This window comes from Pempheris klunzingeri, chromosome 24, assembly GCF_042242105.1.
Source record: "Pempheris klunzingeri isolate RE-2024b chromosome 24, fPemKlu1.hap1, whole genome shotgun sequence".
NCBI classification, from domain to species: domain Eukaryota; kingdom Metazoa; phylum Chordata; class Actinopteri; order Acropomatiformes; family Pempheridae; genus Pempheris; species Pempheris klunzingeri.
Window position 1 is genome coordinate 2,790,698 of NC_092035.1, and position 21,736 is coordinate 2,812,433.

Sequence of the window (21,736 nt, forward strand, 5' to 3'; positions counted from 1 at the left end):
GATCCCTGTGTGTGTTTCTCAGGAAGCATTGATCTTGACTTGAGCTGCTGTAACGTACCTTTCAGTCAATTTACATAATCAATAAAATTAGATGAAGTGGATGGGCTGAATTTTTAATGATCCCTGAGGGAGGATAAGATGATGGCGACAACAAAACACAACAAATCAAACATATTGACTTATAAAGAAGCGGCATATTTATCATGCAGACTCATCCACTCCTTGTAGCTCCAGAGACGGGACTCAGTGGACATAAAGTGAAATCCATGTCGTGATGTGTTGCCAGATTTACCTCAAGAACTGCCTAGCATCCCATCTTATAGATGCTGCACCCTCAGCAATATGAACTTGAACTATAAAAAGAGAATGGAGTGTCCCTTCGAAACTGAATACATTCTGCATCATGTGCATGGTGCAAGCCTGTTGCCCCAGGTCAAAAAATACACAAAGATTCCATATAACTTAGTTGAAATGAGCTGAAACGACTCTTAAAAGCTGCATATCCTCCCCTGAGGCAGCCAGCATGGCCTACATGGAAGCTTTGAAGAGGAGGATCACTTTCTGCTGAGGATTTCTGACCTTTTGATCACGACCTACTCACCCTCACCACAGAGGCAAAACCATATCGACTGATTAGGATCAGGTTTAGGTGCAGGCCGGCGTGAGAGTGCGCCAAAGTGTTCTCTCCTGCATTGTCGAAATGAGGTCTTGAAGGAGTCGGTAATCGCACGCTAAAGTGCAGCGCACAGAGCCTGCAACATATATGAAAAATGAAACAGCGATTTTTGATTTTGTGAGTCTAAAAATCCACAATCGGCGTAGTAAATAGTCTCTGCCCTCAAGGCACCCTAAAGTGAATCCGTGACCTTTAATTATAGAAGATACGTCTCTTCCACTGTATGATGTCATTGTGTAAAAGAGAAGTGTCAAGTTTTTTCCTACAGCTGCAAGTTTCTTTTAGGGCAAGTAAAAACACAGTCCTCCCGTGGATTCTTCCCTCTCTCTCTCTCTCTCTCTGTTATTTTCCTTTTTCTCCCCCCCCCACCCTCCACTCACCCCTCTTTCTTTCTCAGTTTTCATGTTTGTCTTTGTTCTGTGTAGTGTAATGACTTGTAGCTATGGCCAGAGGCATCTAAAAAAAAAAAAAAAGGCTCCGGTTATATCCGCTGGTTTTACTCTCAGTTGAGTTTTACAGTCTGTTTTTTTTTTTTTTTTTTTGCTCTAATGGTGGAGAGAGGGGAAGGGAGGAGGACCTGGATTTAAACCCACAAAATCATGAGAACATGCTTTGTAGTTTCACAGATTCCTCAGCGACTCTGTGTTCATTTTGCCGTAAAATTCCACAAGACTACAGGTCTGCTGTATGCATGTTGTGATATAGTATTTGAAATAAACCTCACAGGCTGCATTTTTAAGATAATTCAAGGATATAGTTTCTCCTGCTCCCAACCAAGAAGAAGTCCGACACATAACCACATAACATGGCATGAGTTTCAACTTTTCTTTTTCTATTTTTAGACGATGCAGAAGTTTTTGTTGCTGCTCTTCTTTGCAGCATAAAAACATACAAATCATTGTATAGTAATAGTTATAATAGTTAAAGTGCAGTGCTTTGCAACTGGAAACCGAAACAATATTTTCTTAATGCAGTTTCTACATTTATTCATCTGCACACTCATCCTCATGTCATCCAGTGTTATGGAATCTCAACTGATTATTCGTTTGTGCAACAGGTTTGAATGCATTTAGCTTGAGCGTTGGATGGGAACCCAGCCTCAGAGTGGAATTGCGTGTCTGTGTGTGTTGTGACGGCAGCGCTAGACTGTAGACTGGGGGACAGTAGTGTGTGTTGTTTTGCTAAGATGATGATGCCACCATCTATTCAGTAGATCGGGGCTCGGTGCCAGTGACAGAGACAGGCCTGAAGCTATTGTTGTGGATTTCTAACCGTTGCTGAATGGAGGGAGAGCACATCACTTTCAGCTTCTTGGCCGTACCGAGACATACATAGGGGATGAAACTTGAATCTGCAGCATCACAATAATGGGATTCAACAAAGAAATCTATTACGAAAGCAAATATAGATTTTGAAAATGCCTCATGACAGACATCTGCTGACAATGTCAACTATTACAGAGCAAATACAGTAAAATCCCATCATGAATAGCTTTACATAAATCCCATTTACAAATAAAATAGGATATTTCTACAGCCTTCTTTACAGCCTGCAGCTCATCAAGACTTGTTATTGTCTAAATACTGGACCACTGAAGACTCTACACTGAATGTAGACAGGCAGCAGTGGTCATAGAGGACCCGCTGGGATATGCATTCTTCAACTGGGTCAGGGGTGTTCCCTAGGTGTCCCCTGGGTGTCCCCTGGGGTGTCCCCTGATTACACACTCACAGCTGGGGAAGCCAAACAACCAGCATTCAATTCACGTGACCATCAGTGATATTTTAATGTTCGTCTGGCTGCTGTTTTTCCTGATCCACACTAATTCAGGCTTTGGGTTTGGGCAAGGGCACTACACACACACACACACACACATATTCCAGGCTACTGTTGGCCCCATGACCCAGTTGTTTTTTGGCATGGTGTGTGTGTGCCTGCCAGCCCCTGCCCTTTGTATATGTGTGTGTATGTGTGTGTGATACACCACAGCAGTGACAGATGGGACTTTGGTAAACCCTGACTATAATGCCAGATAATAGAGCTTGGATTCCCTCACACAAGTGCACGTGCACACACACACACACAGCTGCAGCGCGGCTGGCAAATCCTTGTTTCCCTACATGCAAATACACACAATGCAGCTGACCAACTCTCTGCTGGCATTTGATGCCAACACAGCCACTTTTAACTCCCTGCCACACCCTCACCCCACACACACACACACTGCTCGTTCCTCCAGCCTAGTGCCTTCAAGTCTACATTCCAGCTTCGTCCTTTCCACTTGGTGCATACCATGGCAGCAGATGGAGAGCTGACGGTCGCAGTGACGCCTGACTGCTGGACGTCTGTCTCTGACATCACTCCTTTGTGCTTTTAATATGAAGGTCTCCATCATCTACTGTTTGGGTGCCATGTCATTAGGCGGGACAAATGTCTCAGCCCATAGGACAATACTTTTCTTTGCATATATTTGAATATTTTTCATTTTAGGCAGCAGTCTCAGGAGCTGCTGTTGAATCCAGCTGAGCTATAGCAGCTATAGCGTCTGAAATATGATAAAATACTTTCCATATTTTTGACATGCATTCATTTAAAATTAATATTTCAATGACAAGTGTGAAAGGATGGGTATTTATATAGTTCTTTTTTTGTCCTCAGTGCACTAGACTACATTATAAATCAAGAAATCCTAAAGTAATTGAAGCACCCAGTAGAAAATCATGATAGATTCATGTTGTTATCAGTGTTTCTGTCTGTCTGAGGTCATTTTTGTGTGTTGCTGCAATCCATGCAGTGCTTGTTTTTGTTTGCTTAGTCCTCAGCCAGGGTCCTGTGTGTTTCAGTGAAACTCCCGTGGCTTTGAACTTTGACCACTGAAAGCCTTTAACCAGCAAAGAACAGCTGGCTGCCATCTTTGAACTGACAATGTGTGTGTTTAGCAATGAAAACCTGTACGAACACGACTGCAGAACAAAGGAGGAGGAGGTGTGTGATAGACAAAGCATGAGCGACTGATGGAAACCCAGCCAACGTTGTCTCCGTGTAATGGACCGGAACTTCATGAGACATAATTGGGCTGTTGCTTCTCTTTTACCTCTGAGGACTGACCTTAAAGTGTGTTGTTTTTTTTCCACAAATTAAATTTTTTACACATGACACTGTACAGGACTGTTAGCTGACAGCGCGGCTTGAAGGCCAATACTATTATTTTACATTATTTAGTTATAGTAGAACAATACTGGTCGACTATACAACCAGTTTGATGGAGTCTCTCGGCACCACATGCCAAAAGAGGCCACTTTGGACTATATAGCATATAATGTGGGTTTGTATTGAACAGGTGTAAAGTGTGGTACTGCTGCTGATGCCCTACCATAGAGAAAACACACCCGCAGTATCAACTAGCACCAGGCCAACACATTAAATATGTAGGCATGTGTAAAGGAACCCGGTCCTCCATTTCATCCCATTGAGACGAGAGCACCTCTACGCTTTACGCTTTTTTTTTTTTCCGACCGCCTCGTTCCCCCTCTTCCCCTCCTCCTCCTCACTATCTTTTCACCTCTCTAAATCCAGGGCTTATTCCCCCTCACACACACACACACACACACACACACACACACACACACACACACACACACACACACACACACACACACACACACACACACACACACACACACACACACACACACACACACACACACACAGGCATTCAGCTGAGGACACTCAAGTGTGAACTGGTGCGATTCAGTTTGCCTCATATTTAAATTCCAACAATATGCATGCTATTATAATATGTGTTATTGCAATATCAGTTATATCAGGACATAATTTAGTGCAGCTTTGACTTGAAGGTAAATATATCTGTTGAACAGGAATACAGAGAATCCTATAGACAGTAGTATCCTATATATAGCCTGATTAAGTAGAGCTGCATGGTGTAATAATTAGTTTTAATGGGAAGATGCTTGGGTTATGTATCAGTTTGCCCCTCAGTTAAGCCCCTGAGAAAAAGGATGAATGGAGGGGTGTCAGTGCTTGGGGGAAGGGTACAAGGAGGCGGAGTGACATTCTTTCTAGGCCCCCCATAATCACTATTTGTGTTTAGCTGCATTGCCCCACTTCCAGTGTGTGTGTGTGTGTGTGTGTGTGTGTGTGTGTTGTTTTGTGGGTAAAGGGGTTCACTTGCAGCCTAACCACTATAGTTTAATTTCATTCATTGGATGGAGGACAAAGCTGGGTTTTTTTTTTTTGAGTTTCAGCACCAGTGAAAAGCAGCCTGACGCCTGAATGTCTGATATGTCTGCACCGTTCTCCCCTATAGGCGTGCATGGTTTGTTTCAACTTGGGAAAACTGTTCTTTTTCTCTCCTAGTAATAGTTATACATTTCCTACAGAGTTCCTAAAGTTGTGATCGTTGTGTGATTTCAAAGTATTTACACCATATTATTTTGAAGTGTTTGCAGTTTCGGCCTTGTATTATAGGTAGTTTCTACAATACTTTAATATGTATTGACCCCCAAGAAACTGATTAATTCAGCTTCTTGGGGGTCAGTCTGCTCCTTAAAACGTAATAAATTAGAACCCTGTTTCTCCCAGCGCATGTGCAAGCCCACCGTGCCATTTCCGTCTGAATGATGACAATGAAAATAGGGTGGAACAGCTGTTATTCAAACCCACCCTCAAAAACACACTTTTGCTCGCACTACCACTCACTATTGCCGTCTCGGCTTCTTTACCTGCGCACAGCTCAGTGCTACACGTACATCTCATGGGGGAGTCCAAAGAGAAACGGCTGTTAATGGCTGTTAACGTCATCTATGATTTGTTGATCTGATTTGGAAATGATCTCCCAGTGGGTTCTTACTTTACTTAACTTATATTAATACTAAATATTAAGTGTCGTAAAACCTTTAGTTAGCTTAGTTTCAGTCGTAATAGTTGTTGGTTGTGCTTATCAACAGGTTTGAGTCCAGAGGTCAAAGACACATACACACACACACACACACACACATATACGTAGATAGAGTAGAGTCAGGGAAAACTGCACATGTCTGGCTGTGCTCTAGAGTTTGGGTCTTATCCAGAGCTTACTGCCTGACACACTGAACTGACAGCTGGCCCAGTGAGACGACAACACACGGAGACACACACCCTGACATATGACACACTCGCTCACACACAGTCTGAAAATCGGAACATTTCAAAACCAGAGCCGTGTCTCTTTTAGTGCTTCATACCTTGTGCGCTCATTTCAGCGTTCAGTTTTTTCGCTGAAAGGCCCTTTGAAGACCGTTACTCACATTTCAAAGCACATTTCCTTCTCCCATCTCTTCACCCTCTCTGGTTTCTGCTGTAGTAGAACCTAATTATAGCAGAGTTGCTGTTTTTGGTTAAATTACAGGCTGGTGGACTTCGCTGGAAGCTCTGTGGTCTGCTCAAGTCTATTAAAGCGGACCTGCATTAGTGCCACGTTAACCATCTCCATAAACTATATCCTGCTTCTTCTACCAATTTCCTGTTTTCTTTCCTTCCCGCTTTTCTATGATCTTTATAAGAATGTATGTTTTCTGTCAGTGTGTATGCACAGAAGCTGGTCGGTCCCTGAGTCACTGCTCTGTCATCTTAATATAATCCTGTGATATCTGGAACCATGCCCAGTGCCTTACTGGCATTATTACTGTGTGTGTGTGTTGTGTCCTTCTAGTTTTATAGGTTCCTACCTGACCACAACAACATGGATTTTGTTTTTAATCGTGAAGGAGTTTTAAAAAAGGCCCAAACAGCTGCCTGCCCTCTCACACATGCTGCTCTGCATTAAGTGTGGACTATATACGAGACATGAGACCTACACTATGTGGTATGAGTCACAGTCTAGCCCCATGGTATGCTTACACACTCTGTATAGCATTACTGCGGATCTAAGCTCTTAATCTGACAGGTTTCTCCATCATATGGAGCTCCAGCAGAAAGCAACAGTGCCCTCAGTGCCACGGATTACACCTTTAAAAGAGAACACTAGCAAACATCAGAATGTGAAGTTGTCACGCAGAAAGCACTCATGTCCACATCTCCATTCACCAGGTCTGGCTATCTGATAATGGAGCTATGGTAAATGTCTCTTGGTAAATGTTTCCATCACCCAGTTGTCCCACTCAAACATTCACTCACACGTACACAATTCTTCTCGATGAGATTAAAACAAGAATCCTTCATTTTCAATCTGTTCCCAGAGTTGGTCTTTATAATCAGCTGCTCTGGTTCTCTGGCTCTTTTCTCAGATGTGAACAGTTTGCTTGGTTTACACTTCAATGGTAATTAATGTGCGTCGCTGCCAGCTCTACCATACTGATTGGAAACCTTGCCACGCGTCCCTCACACCAGTCTGGGAGCCAGCGTTTGTCTATATGCACAGTCACACACATGCACTTGACTGTGATGCCCCTTTACGCACACTGAAATGCCACAAACTCTCAGTTTTCATTCACAGATGCACGCACAAACATAATCACGCAATTAACAGTTCTCTTCCTCGCGTTTGGCATGCATGGGTCGCACATGGCAACCGAATGAGTGGGAGTGAGTGCTTCTATCTCTGTTTCTCCGTCTCTATGTGTCTGAGAGGGCTAAATGGGATTACTGTAATCCAGCTTGACCGGAGAGAGGAGGAAATCCAAACGCTGTTTACCTCATCCCCTGTTAGTATCTCTCGCTTTCTCTGCTCTCCTCTCCTTTTCCCTCTTTTGGATTTTCTCCTTAAGTCCTTCTATCACTCGTTTTATTTCTATCTTTCCCGCTCCTGGCCTCCTGAAGCATGGGGAGGTTTTTGTTGTTGCGCCATAAACCAATATAGTCTCAGTCTGTTAAACAGTGTATAACAAGATAAGGAAAGGTTGCCAAGGGAGGCATCATTACATACCAAAAGGTAGCCATCAAGTTTATTATATTTATTTAGTTTGATCATGTTGTATAAACTTCATTGAATTAAATGTAGTTGTAATAAAAACGTCAGCTGTTGGTTATAAAGACCAAAATGGGTCACACTGGATTACTGGCTCCATATCAGAACATGGTTTATCAGCCACAATAGCCTGATTTTCACTTCTTTTTCTTTTTGTCTCTGTCGTCTGATCTCATTTGACCTTTGTGATGGTCCCCCGTCCTCGTCAGCCTGCAGAATGAACAGCACATTGGCTGTTCTGTTCAGTTCTGGGTTCAGAAGTGCAATCAGCTGTCCTTAATTACAAAGAGCTGAGAACTCTTAACATGGCTGCTGCTTTACAGGGTGATAATAAGTGGTAAGGATGTGTTTTGCGTGCGGGGACGGTAGCGTCTAATGAATCTCCATCTCTCTGTGTTTGTGTCCCCAGATGACATCCTACAGAGAGAGCAGAGTCCTCTGTATGCAGCAGAAATTGGCTCTGAACTCCAGAAACAGTTTGCCATCCTGCCAGGTTGGTTTGACTTCTCTGTCTCCTGAAGGTTACACACACACTGGGGATGTGAGGCGCTGCACGAAGCACGATAAGTCAAATATATACAACCCTCTCCTCCTGTTGTACGACGTTGTTTTGAATTGTTTTTGAATTTTGAATTGTATTGAATTAGCTCGCAAGAGATGCTCAATTTAAGCAAAGTTAACAGATTAACTGAAACTGCAAACAAACATTTGCTAGTGACAGCTGCCTTTCTTTCTACATCTTTACATAAGTGAAAGTAGACCCAACATTTTGATTTAGTTTAACAAATGCAATGAAATGGAACAATGTAACACTGTTATATTATTGTGTTAGACTTGCAGCGAAGTAAAGTGGACAAGTTCAGAATGAAGTGGTAACCCAGATAGATGCTGTTTCCAAATAGGCAGCAAGGATTAGATTAGATTGGAGAATTTGGTTGTTGGTGCAAAAACACACACTTCAGTAAAGTAAAGAGAGAGCAAAACAGGGTTATTAAGGTAATGCACCAAACCTACACTCTTAGAAGTCTATATTCATTTGTGGTTTTACCCCTAAATAGTATATCTAAATACCCGTTTTTTTCCTCAGTTTATCACTTGTTGTTTTCAGTAATTGACAGCTTGCAGTCCACAGTTTGTGCAGCTTGTTCTGTTGTCAGTCAGTGACAAAACTATAGCTGAAACCCAAGTGTCCTGATGACAGTACACGTAACGCTAATTTGTCATCCACGCTCCAGAAATAGCTCCACTTGTACTCTATAGACTTTAATGTGACATCACTTGAAAGACTATTCTGCACTTTCTCTCTTTATGTCTGTATTAGGGAGAATAAAAGTTCAAGCATCCACTTTAAACACACACAAAGCAGCACGGAAAAAAAAAAATATTCGCCCTGATAGGGCCCTGTGTTGGGTTACCATGACGATAATGCCTGCCCAGTGTCGGCATGTAAATAATTGAGCGCTGTGATGATTTGCTCTGCAACTTGACCCACCAGTGACAAAGAAGGCCAAGTGTTGCCTGTGTTATTTGTCTGAAGTGTTGTGTTTCATTATATCTGTCTTTAATCATGGATTGGAACCCCCTGTGGATTTGCACGATTTGAAAAGGTTTTCATTCCTATGATTGATAAATCCTCCAGCTGTCATATAAAACAGGAAAATCATCATCATGTCTCTCTGACCCCTCTGCCCCTGTTTTCCTTACCTCGGTGTCTCCAGGGGGCCGCGGGATGAATGGCAGCCCCATCATCATCTTCCCAGAATTCCCAGCTTTCAGCGAGCTGGAGGAGGAGGAGGTCCAAAATGTCCTCAGCTACCTCACCAGTGTCCCCAGGTTAGCATCGCACGCACACACACACACACAATTTGTGGCGGTGCAGTACAGCATGGAGCCAACAGATGTCAGCACAACACCAAAGGCCTGCCATGAGAAAAGAGCCACAAATAAAAGAAAGAAATAGATTTTAGGGAGAAAGAAAGATTGCAGGAAGAAGAGAATGAAACAATGAATGGTAAAAATATATATATGAGACAGAGAGAGAGAGAACATCAGACTTCTCACTGATCAGATGATCTTAATCTAAATATATATCTTTAAATATTCAAACTAAACTTTAATATTTCATTTCATTTCATTTTCTGAGAAAAAGGTTTTCAGTTAAATGTAAATCAATTCAATGTGACACAATTTGTTTCGCTAATTAGATTTCAATTAGATGGTAATATACACCTCTGTTCCTCTTCCTCTCCTTTCTCCTCACACACACACACACACACCCCCGTCCCTCCTCCCACTCACCTTCCCTCCCTTTCTTTCAGCTCCCCTTTACTGCTGAGCTCCCATCACACGTAGGCCTACTCTTGCATACACACACATAATTAAAGGGAGGAGAAGGGATGGAGACGTATGCATCTGTAGAACTACATACATGTATATGTGTATGTGTGTGTGTGTGTGTGTGTGTGTGTGTGTGTGTCATGGCGGCCTCTTTCTTTTTTTTTTTTTTTTCTATGGCTCATCACTTTTCATATCCGACCCCCCCACCCCTCACCCTCCTCCCGAGTCTCCTCCCTTTCTCCGTACCAGCTATTCACGCCCAACTGCCAATTGGCTGCACTCTGAGCTCCGATTGGCTGTGGGAGAACAGCAAGATGCAGGGCTCGGTCGTGATTGGCCGAGGGCGGGAAGCAGGTGGTGGAGGAGCGGAGGGAGAAGGGAGAGGAGGAGGAGGGAGATGATGCTCTTTAAGGATGTGGACGGTCACCTCTTTCGAGCCGCAAACAGATGATTGTGGATGCAGGAATTGAACGCTGACAACAGAATATTCAAAAAGGAGTGGATTATTACTGGATGATAACAATGGGATATTAAGCATTTGTGCTCTTTTTTTTATCCTGGAATAGCAAAGATTTTCCCAATTCGGCCGGCTTCATTCATGTGGTTCGAATATTTTTTTCCAGTAGAGATGGATTGAGGATCTGCTGTTGCAGCGTTCACTGGGTACTGTGGTGTTTTCATATGTGTGTATGTGAGTGCTGATGAAAATTGGCTAATAATGATGCCCATATGGACCAACTCAGCAGTGTTCACATGTTGGCCCCACAGTGTGTGTGTGTGTGCGTGTTGTGCTTTGATATTTGTCTGTTTTGTGTGTTTCGGTGTCTGGATGCATGTCAGGTTGTCCAGCAGGACCTTTGCAGGAAATGCTGCATTCACACACATGCACACTGACACACACACACATTAGCGTAATGAGGCGGCTACATATGGCACCGCCTGTAGAATGAATGGCAAGATTTTCACATACACACACACACTCACAACACACACATTTTCACAGAGCCAAGGTTGCCATGGTAATCACAAGGGTCTCTTTCTCGCTAATCATCACTGAAGACAAATGATGACTACAGACAGTCAGCCTGTATAAAGGTTTAACCTTTCCTCGCGTCGCTTTTCCATCCCAAAATTATACATTTAATTTGTTAAAAACATCCCCTGACTTAAGATAAAATATACTGAAGTCACATAATTTTATTTATTTTTACTATCATTTTTCAGTTATAGTGAACCTACCTGATAGTAGCCAATTAAACCTCCAGCCGAAAGCTCAAACCAGTCCAGCGGACTGAAAAATATCTGTTTTACATTTTTGTTGATAACACAGAATCACATCACCCGCGACATTTGAGGGACAAATGACCTCTGGGAAATGCAGTGCAGGAACATCATAGTAATGGGTGATTTGTACACTACCTAAGATGGTGACATATTTGAAGATTTGCACCATGTTTGAGGACTACAAGTCATTTTTTTAGTATTCGTTCTGTGACTATGATTAAGCCTGATAGATATAATTAGTTAGTGGGACGTGAAAGTGAATGGGGACACCCTGGTGATGTTGGAGCCACACATCACATCAGCACGCCTCCCTCGTTGAGACTGTTGTGCCACATACAGCGCAGTAGTTTGACCTGATGTCTACAACTTTAACTCTGTGATAACTGTGTGTGCTTCTCTCCTGCAGCGTTGGAGCATCAGGAGTGGGTTTCGTTCTGGTCATCGACAGACGACTGGACCGATGGGCCGCCGTCAGGGCTACCCTGCTCCGCATCGCTGTAAGACCCTGTGTGTTCATGTGTGTTAATGTTCGTGCGCAGAGAGAGGGGAGAAGCTGCCCTAGATGACCACTGGTCCATCATTTGCTGATGAAGTAGCTCTGACAACTACAAATAGCTGTTTTGGTGTGCGCATTACTGCATTACTCTACATGTGTTAATGCTCGTTTAACCGAGAGCTGTGGGTGTAGTTGCTGGTGTCAGCTGTGTGCTTGTATAATTTGGTTTGTCACCACTTACAGTAATGGATGTTTTGGTCTTTCATGTGCTAGCTTGTCCACACTGTACATTTTGTGTGTGTGTGTGTGTGTGTTTTAGTTTAATTCGTTTTTATTGATTGGGGGGAAGACGTACTGGAAATTAGGCGACTGTTTTCTTCCTGGCCACTGAAATGAGTCAGGAGGGGAGATAAAAATAGCGTATTTTGCTGGAGTGGGCGGTGGATTCTCCCAATGTGTGAACAAAGTGTATGCATGTGAGTGTGAAGAGATAACATTGTGTTAGAAATAGAAAAAAAAAACATGTGTGAGCCATTAGTCTCATTCTGTAATTGTGTTTTTTTTAATCCATCAGCCATGTATACGTGTGCCATTAGCCTACTAGCCTACTTCTTGTACAGTGTGAAACTTTGACTTTTCTCTAAGATGATAAATTGGCAGTTCAAGAATGAAGAGGACAGATGGAAAGAGGCGGGATCCGGGGAGATGCTTGAAAGGGGAAAGAGGGGAATGACAGGATGAGAAAAGGCAAAACGGAAGAGAGGAAAGGGAATCGTGAACAGATAATAAAACAGCAGAGAGCGGCCGAGCAGTATAGAGGAATTACATCAGACAGACTTGAGGATGAAAGTTTTGCTGCTCTCTGAGGCCCTTTATGAGGAAACCGCTCTATTTGAAAGAAATGTGCAGTTACGGTGAAGTTTCAAGACTTTTGGCTTCCTTGATTTTTGCATTGCCCTCCAGATGCTCCATCTTTCAACCAGCTCTGCCAACATGAGTACGAAGCTACACCACACCCTACACATCTGTTGTTAAGATGCTCTTCCTGTATTGCACTGCTTAGCATGTTCATTATATGCAGATATATGCTAATATATGGTAATTGGACAGTGATTATAATCAAAGCTAATGGTTTTTCCATGGTGTTTCTAAGAAACTATCGCCACTGTGACAATAAGTCATTATGAGGCACCTTGCTTTAGTAACTGAATTCTACCACATCAGATTAACCTGTGTAACATCTGCACACTCGAGACCCTCTGCTACCAGTCATGATGGACCATTAGTTTGGCAATAGGACTTGACCCTGGCTCTGTCCAAAGTCCATTTACAGTACCTGTGAAACTCACTAAATAACATGTTATATCTTGTTTTTTTTAAGTGTAAAATGTGTGGGACTATTTCTCAGACAACCACAAACCATTTTTCAAGTTGGTTTGAGGGGCTGGAAGGTGGATTTTGATACCTTTTAGAAAGAGCAGCCTACCTGTTTCCAGCCTTCATGCTAAGCTATGATATAGATATAGATACAGTATGTACCTCTTATTATAGATTCAGTATCTGCCAGTTCAAACACTTGATTGATGATGTACTCATAAAGCTTCCCTGAAATGTTTTTGCTCCTGCCTCACATAGATTCTTGCTATTTGTGCAAAACGAGGCTCACCTTGCCCTGTGCAGGGGCCCAGACTAGATGATGTAGAGAGCTAGGTTAACACCACGGTAGCGGAAGCTTCTCTGCAGGATTTCCCATCCCCGCTGATCACCCCTCTCCTCTTTTTTTCGTTCGTTACCTCACTTCTTTGTCCTGCTTTTGTGTTTCTACAACACAAAAGATTTGTTCCTTTTGTTTCTTGGACTCATCCTCTGCTTCCCTTCCCACACAGCACTTTGCAAAGTAACATTTAAATCCCATGGGGACACTGCCTTTTTATTTCTCAGCTATATTTTTATGGAAATGTCTGTTTATTTGTCCAAGAGGACGGTTGAGATGGTTTGAGGCACCATGTGTGTATCTTTACTGTTTAACATGTCAGAAGTGATTCTACAGCCTCGTATTTCCTTTTAGCAGATGCACCACTGATCTGTTAGCTGCTGATAGTCTTCTTTCTAGTAATATCTTACAGTTACTGCAGCAGGGATTTATTGATGCCAAGATGGTGCACCTGGCTTGTTTTGGGGAAGTCCAAGCAATTAAAATGCCATCAACACAAACAAGATTTAGCAAGAAAATCACCATAATATCTTGTACATATATGAGATCCAAAGACGCAATGTAAATCAATATATTCCCGCTCCCACAAAAGCTTCTTAGCAAAGCCAGGTCCTCATTTAGTCTACTACTACATAAAATATAAGTTGCATTCAAAAGGATCCACCAGGCGTTTGAGCTTTAAATCCTCTGCAGGTTTCATGTAGCGGGAGCAGAATACATAAAGTCAGAGTGTGCAAATAATGCCCCGAGAAGCCCACGATGGAAGCAGGGAGCATTAAGTTTACCTGCAGGCATGAAGAGCAGGTGGTGCGAGGAGCATCTCCTCCTCGGTCCCCTCACTCCAATCCCCTGTGGCACATGTCCTTCTTGGCCACGCACGCCTTGTCCACCAGCCAATGACACACAGTTTTACTGGAGAGTGAAGGTTGTTCATCTTCCCGTGAGACGTTTTGCTCATCAAGGCCGTTCAAGGTCGCCTGCTGCCATTTGCTGGTTCCCCGCTGGAAAGGAAAAAAAAAAAAAAAGGACTGGGCAGTATTGTCATGTAAAACCAGAGATTAGTGTACAGCACACGCACAGATGCTCTTGTTGATTGTCTGAGATAACACAGACCAGTAGTTTCACTTACAGTGTATATACTATAGTGGTAAATAAAACTGAGGATGAACTTTGACCTCTAGTCGAAATTCCAATCAGAGCATTAAATAACAGCACAAATCACTTACATATGTGCATTTATATGATGTGTGTTTCAGTATCTATCCTGGATGCTTTAACAACAAGCTTCCATTGTTAACTAAATGGCAGTCAAATGGTGATTGGACACCTTCATGCTGTTGCAGCCTGATTTAGGGTGATAAATATGCAGTCATTCAAGCATATTGCTGCAGGGTTAAGACACAGACGACTGTATCTGCTGGTGCAAACAAGAGGCTAAGCTAGCTAAACATCACTTTTGTATCTCTTCGACCTAACTGGGACGCTTTCCATGTCCAAAAACAGAAGCTTGATACAGACCAGAGGGGGTGTGAGCATGTGGAAGGATGTGGTTTAATATGGTGGCTATCCAACCCCCGGGGGAACAATGTGGATGTCATTAGAGGACATGAGTGGAGTGGTTTTCCTCCCTGAATATAAATCACCCTGGTCAACAGAAAATTATATTCTAATCCTAATCATTTATTTATGTGTGCTTTTTATCTGTGTGTGTGTGTGTGTGCGTGCATGTAAGAGTCTACTGCATTAGTGTATATCCAGGGGTGTGTATGCACATTAGCATGTCTGTGTTCATCTGTCAGGGGGATGCACCGAGCAGATTGTGTATTGTCATGTTAATGCAGAGGTACAAATTAAACCAAGACCTCTCAGGGTTTATTGAATTTAATGGGCTCCAATTACAGATGTACTGCTTACTGTGCTTTGTGTGGTGTGTTCTCAAGCTCAGTGCGACTGTGGGGCTACTTTTTATAGCATTTTTATTCTTACCTCCAGTTTATTTTCTTCACATGTGATGTGCTATAGCGTTATTTAAAATATGCTGCCAGTCTGGGTGGGACTTGGAAAAGAACCATGTAGAACAAGCGTCGAATTTTCCAACCTGGCTGTCTTTCATCAACATCACAGCAGGCGGGGTGTGTGTGTGTGTGTGTGTGCGCCAAAAATAAATGAGTGGAAGAGCAGAGCGGAGCGGAGCTGCAGCAGCAACGACACTTTTAGAAGATGCAGGCAGATGTCGGTTACTCTATGTGGTAACTCACTCGTAATTTATCAAACACACACATTCTCAGACACACACACACACACACACGCCGTCTCTGCCTCTATCATCCCTCTCACTTGCACTCTCTCTCTCTCTCTCTCTCTCTCTCTATGCGTTTTCCAAGGAGAATAGTTTCCATGGCAACGTCGTGCAGGCATTTCATGACTACGATGTGTGTGTGTGTGTGTGTGTGTGTGTGTGTGCAGGTCTCCTTGTAGACTAAATTAAAGCCATGTGCAGTTTTTTTTTTTTGTACCGATTCTATCAAAACACCACTCCTGCGCTCTGTTTTTATGGGATGCTCTCCCGTGGTTTTGATCAATATCAGCAATGATGGATGCAGTCAGTGGGAAGCACCATTTTGTGGTGAATGTGGACAACCGGTTACTATGTGGCTTACATAGGCTGATCCACGAGAAAAGCAATATGAATATAATAATGTAATTTAACCAAAACAGATAAAAACTAATTTTCTGCTAGTTTGAAACATCTTGAATTTTTTTCAATTATATTTTTTCATCGCTTTTGGCAATTTATTTATGGCAGTGCTAAAGATTTCATGAGCTTGCCACACATCTCTGAGCTTGCCTCTGGCCCTGTGTGTGTGTGTGTGTGTGTGTACACATGTCACCCTGCATCGATTCATGATACCTAACAGGGGGGAGCAATTCACCCCGGGTTTTAGAGGAAGCCATAACCAATAAAGCCTTTCCGCTGAGTGGCCTCTCGGGCTGTTGTCTGTGTAAAGGCAATTCTACGCTTTTAACCTGTTAGTGTGGAGCTGGAGAGCCAAAACCTGTGGGTACTCCCCAAGTCACAGGACTAATTTACTAATTCACAGTTTTCTAGATGAAAGGCGCAACAAGGGAGCAACTGTGACGAAATAGACGAGATTTAGTGGATGTTAAATCTCAGGAAAACACTTTTCAGGCTGGTTGAGATGGCAGCAGAGGGACAGCTGTTACGCAAGTGGGCTGAAGGCAGCTTCATACCTGTCCCAGGCTTTACCTTCATTTACAGAAAGTGGAGATGGATGGCTCCTGCTTTCATGCATGAGAAGTAATTTTCTTTATCTGGTTTGGTTATACATTTTGATTCTTTCCAGACACTTAATCTTAAAAGTTAGCATTTATATACAAGCGTCACAGAAAATGCATAGACATGAAAAAACTGGTATATTAGATAATTAACTGAATTAATTATGTGACCATCTGAGCCGCGGCAGACTCTTCTCACAACTGATTTCCTCTAATATTCAACACTAACATTACTAAAGACTTTTCTCCCCCCTCCCTTTTCTCTCCCAGGGTTCATTTCCAGGGAACTTACACTTGGTTCTGGTGTTGCGTCCCACTACTTTGCTCCAGCGGACTCTGTCAGACTTCCTGTTCAAGTTCAACAAGGATGAGTTCAAAATGAAGGCATGTATATGTCTGCCTCTCCTTTTTGTGCTTAGTTGTAATTTATTGTATCATCTTTTAATAAGTAACGGTACATATAATCTGTATGTGTCCTATTAGGTGGTGATGCTGAGTTCGGTGACTGAGCTCCATGCCTATATTGACCCAGGACAGCTGACCACAGAGCTGGGAGGCACGCAGGAATACTGCCATGACAGCTGGATCTCACACCGCACTGTATGTCCACACACACACACACACACACACACACACACACACACACACACACACTTGTTTGTTTTTTTTTCCTCTGTGTATTTATACGTATCTGAATGTCTCAACAGGCAATCGAGGCCTTCGCCCTCATGGTGAAGACCACGGCTCAGACCCTGCAGGCGTTTGGCACTGAGCTCGCAGAGACAGAATTACCTAACAATGCGGAGGCCACCACCAACCTGCTGCACACACACTCTCAGAAGAAGGATAAAATGAAGGTCAAGAGATGAATGATGAATATCAGTCTTTGCCATACATACTAACCAACCTCTTTTCCTTCTTTCTCGAATAAATATTTGGTGAAATGTTTTAAGGCAGGTATATTGGGGGTGATGATGGTATTAAAGGAATGTGTTCACCTTCCAGGAGGACCTGCAGGTGGCGCTATCTCAAGGGGGACGCCTGTTGGAGTGTATCAACGAGCCTCTGCAGACAGACGCTGAGTACAGCATGACCTGCGATGAACTGGAAAACTTAGCTACTGTGCAGAGGTAGGGGAAGGGATGAGTTGATATATAAATGGATGAGGAGGGCGTCCCTGAACGCATGAATAAATCTTTTCTCCTCTCTCCCTCAGACTCCTGGGTCAGCTGGACGAAACAGAAACTGCATTCGAAGATTTCTGGGAGCGCCACCGCACCAAGCTGGAACAGTGTTTGCAGCTGCGCCATTTCGAGCAGCACTTCCGTGAAGTGAGCTGAGCTGAACTGTGGGAAATGTGGTTTTTGCAGCATCATCAGTGTGCTGATGACGTAACAGTAACGGTGTGTGTGTGCTCGTAGGTGCGCGCCCAGCTCGATGTGACATCAGAGCGGTTATCGGGTTTCTCCGAGGTCAGCGTTAGCCCCGTCCACGCTGAGCATGTCCTCCGAGAGCTCAGCGGGCATGAGGACAAGGCCTGTGTAAGACACACACACACACAAATGATCCTGTCACCCCTCAGCTCACATGAAACAGAAAACACACACTCAACACTTTCACCTTTGATGCATCCTTGAAGCCATATGGCTGATAATATAATCAATGTAATGTCACGGCCCGTTCCACCCTCCGCTCACTGGGAACAAGAGCTAGAGACGGCACCTGTGTGGGGATTGGTCCAGCTTAATCATATTATTAGGCTGATATTAGCCTTTCATTTCAGTCAGATGGTTGGTTAATATGGACAACGTAGGTGTCCTGTTCCAGCCAGATAAGTAATTAACGCTCCACTCCACTTAGAGGGAGGAGGAGGATAGAGAGAGCAGAGAGGAGGAGGGGAGGGGAGGGGGTTGTTTTATTGTCAGCGATTGATTAATGATGTGTCCTCTGCTGTTAGCTGACAAGCCAGTATTCCCTATGCACGTTCTGGCATTAAGAACAGATATCTTCTCTGTCTTTCACCAGGACGTACTGGACTGTGCCCTGTCCCTGGCCAATGACGGCGACATGCTGATAGAAAATTCCCACTATGCCGAGGACTCCATCAGGCCCAAGTGCAGCGAGCTGAGGGGGGTGTGCGAGGAGATCAGCTGCACCCTGAGGAGCAAGAAGAGCCTCCTGCTCAGGGCGATGGAGCTCCACCACGCTCTGGAGAAGGTACGAGTGTGGGTGAGGTCGTTTGTGCATGAGAGATAAAGAGCTGAGCTTTCAGGGGAGCATCACACAACCGCAAAAGGCATCCTTGCTGCTGCTTTTGGTCCAAAAAGTCCATAAACATTTTCCTCCCAGGCGTCACGGTGGTGTGAGGACGGTATCTTCCTATTGGCCAGCCAGCCCGTAGACCGCTGTCAGTCTCAGGACGGAGCTGAAGCAGCTCTGCAGGAACTGGAGCGATACCTGGACACAGCGCTTCTGCACACCCTCACCGACCGCAGCGCCATCTGCTGCCAGTATGAGGCGGTGATCACTACTCAGCTCAGGGTCAGTACAAAGTGGATCTGACACATGTATGATTTTCTGACTATTCCATTATGTTTTGTATGTGTGGTTTCCTTCTGAGATCAAACTTATTGTTTGGTCTCCATCAGGACCAGGTGGAGAAAGTTTTCCAGAAGCAAAGCTCTGTCCAGGAGATGTTTGAGAAGAGACGCGTCAGCCTGAAGAAACTCGCAGCCAAACAGACCAGACCAGTCCAGCCAGTAGCACCACGACCTGAAGTGAAGTCTCCGCTCTCCTCTCCCAGTAAGCCTGGCTGAGCAGATTTAATGGCATGTATCAGTAGGTGTATTCCAAGAGGAAGAGGGATAGAAACACTGTTTTCTCTCTGTCCTTCAGATCAACAGAGAAAAGAGAGAAGATACTCTGCAGATAATGCCATCTGCAAAAAGGTAAATGCATGACTACGGATCAGCTGTTTGGTAGTCAATAATAGAGGTCATTTCTCCCCATAAAGGTAAACAGATGCAAGGTGGTTACGTGTGCTCATAATGTACATACTGTGTGTGTGACCAGGTGGAGTCTCCTATACATAACGGTGGCACCCGACATGCTTCTCTCTCAGAAGAAGAAGAAAACCTGGCAGTGCTGCGGCGGTAAGGGGTCAAAGGTCACCCTCAGAGCCATAGACAAGAGCAGACAGTTAATAGGCAGTGACACTGTGGTCTTTTCTTTTCCTTGTCATGTGTATTTTTTACAGTATAATAACATGCAGGCCTCACAGCCACTCAGCATTCAGTGTTTCAGAGGTTTTTCTGTGTTGCAGCCACGTGATGAATGAGCTGCTGGAGACGGAGAGAGCGTATGTGGAGGAGCTGCTATGTGTGCTGGAGGTGAGCGGCCCGTCTATCCCATCATTCTTTGGGGGGAATGTCTGGGAAATTCCCAGTTCTGATGCAGTCTGTGTGACATTAAATTCGACAACAGGGCTACGCTGCAGAGATGGACAACCCGGCCATGGCTCACCTCATCCCCAGCACCCTGCTCAGCAAGAAGGAAGTCCTGTTCGGCAACATGTCTGAAATCTACCTGTTTCATAAGAGGTGCGCTTGTATCTGCAATCTGAACGCTTAATTCACAAATTACTCTTTTGGTAATTGGGGAAGAAGCTCCGTAAAAATACCGAGCTTTTGTTTCAATGTCATGCTCTAAAGATTTATGCCATGCTGTTTGTCTCCAGGACCTTTCTAAAGGAGCTGGAAGCGTACACTGACTACCCAGAACTGGTGGGCCGCTGCTTTTTAGAGAGGGTGAGCGTTTACCTCCTCCGCTCCGGTCTTGGCACTAAAATAATCTTAATCTTAAGAAGTCAAATCAATGATGGACAATCTTTGCCTGATCTGTTTTCTGCAGATGAAGGACCTGCAGATCTATGAGGCGTACTGCCAGAATAAACCTCGCTCTGAAAGCTTGTGGAGACAGTGCTCCGACTGTGCCTTCTTCCAGGTTGCCCTTTAGCCTCGTAGCAACGCCTTTCCTTTTGGCTCACAAGAAAAACAACAAACTCTAAAAGTATCTTCGTTGGTTTATGTTTTTGTGAACCAGGAGTGCCAGAAGAAGCTGGAACATAAACTTGGTTTGGACTCCTACCTCCTTAAACCTGTCCAGAGAATCACCAAGTACCAGCTACTGCTTAAGGTGAGCTGTGTTCATGTACTGTGTGTGCAGTACGTCCGTGTGTTCATTAAGGAAGACTCACTGTGCTCTCCTGGTGTTGCTGTGTGTTTGCAGGAGTTGTTGAAGTACAGTAAGGGCTGTGATGGCTGTGATGACCTACAGGAAGCCCTCTCCTCCATCCTGGGGATCCTGAAAGCTGTTAACGACTCCATGCATCTCATCGCCATCACAGGATACGAGGTCGGAGAAATCGTATGGTTTAAATGGAGACATGCTGTCATTTCTGTGGAGTGGATTTTTGAATTGCTATTCTCTTTCTTTACCCTTTTCCAGGGTAACCTGTCTGAGCTGGGTCGCCTGCTGATGCAGGGCTCCTTCAGCGTGTGGACAGAGCATAAAAAAGGTCACGCCAAGGTGAAGGACCTCGCCCGGTTTAAGCCCATGCAGAGGCACCTGTTCCTGCACGAGAAGGCCCTGCTCTTCTGTAAGAGGAGAGAGGAGAACGGGGAGGGCTACGAGAAAGCCCCGTCGTACAGCTTCAAGCATTCCCTCAGCGTAAGCTCGCACCGGTCAGATGTGCAGGCGGTTAATATTTATACAAGAACTGTGTGCAAACTTGTGTTCTCCCTCCATTCTTCTCTCAGATGAGTGCGGTGGGCATTACAGAGAATGCTAAAGGAGACAACAAAAAGTTTGAGATTTGGTGCAACTCCAGAGATGAAGTTTTCATTGTGCAGGTGAGGTCACACACTGCTGCTGCGATCAGGAAGAAACCCCGCCACCGCTAATGCTGTC

General features: G+C 44.1%; 1 protein-coding gene across 3 annotated transcripts in view; it reads left to right on the forward strand.

Moving 5' to 3' along the window:
* The window catches only part of mcf2la (mcf.2 cell line derived transforming sequence-like a), a 36,647-nt gene that overhangs the window by 7,589 nt on the left and 7,322 nt on the right, over nucleotides 1-21,736 (forward strand). For all 3 annotated transcript variants that reach the window (XM_070855415.1, XM_070855413.1, XM_070855414.1), the window contains exons 2-23: nucleotides 8,050-8,133; nucleotides 9,359-9,473; nucleotides 11,668-11,758; nucleotides 17,039-17,152; nucleotides 17,252-17,368; nucleotides 17,476-17,625; nucleotides 17,774-17,898; nucleotides 17,985-18,099; nucleotides 18,190-18,309; nucleotides 18,794-18,985; nucleotides 19,118-19,309; nucleotides 19,417-19,570; nucleotides 19,664-19,716; nucleotides 19,841-19,920; nucleotides 20,091-20,157; nucleotides 20,252-20,367; nucleotides 20,505-20,574; nucleotides 20,678-20,770; nucleotides 20,870-20,962; nucleotides 21,056-21,181; nucleotides 21,275-21,496; nucleotides 21,586-21,678. In XM_070855415.1, the coding sequence (XP_070711516.1) occupies nucleotides 8,050-8,133; nucleotides 9,359-9,473; nucleotides 11,668-11,758; nucleotides 17,039-17,152; nucleotides 17,252-17,368; nucleotides 17,476-17,625; nucleotides 17,774-17,898; nucleotides 17,985-18,099; nucleotides 18,190-18,309; nucleotides 18,794-18,985; nucleotides 19,118-19,309; nucleotides 19,417-19,570; nucleotides 19,664-19,716; nucleotides 19,841-19,920; nucleotides 20,091-20,157; nucleotides 20,252-20,367; nucleotides 20,505-20,574; nucleotides 20,678-20,770; nucleotides 20,870-20,962; nucleotides 21,056-21,181; nucleotides 21,275-21,496; nucleotides 21,586-21,678 (2,582 nt within the window). The remainder of the gene's footprint in view (nucleotides 1-8,049; nucleotides 8,134-9,358; nucleotides 9,474-11,667; nucleotides 11,759-17,038; nucleotides 17,153-17,251; nucleotides 17,369-17,475; nucleotides 17,626-17,773; nucleotides 17,899-17,984; nucleotides 18,100-18,189; nucleotides 18,310-18,793; nucleotides 18,986-19,117; nucleotides 19,310-19,416; nucleotides 19,571-19,663; nucleotides 19,717-19,840; nucleotides 19,921-20,090; nucleotides 20,158-20,251; nucleotides 20,368-20,504; nucleotides 20,575-20,677; nucleotides 20,771-20,869; nucleotides 20,963-21,055; nucleotides 21,182-21,274; nucleotides 21,497-21,585; nucleotides 21,679-21,736) is intronic.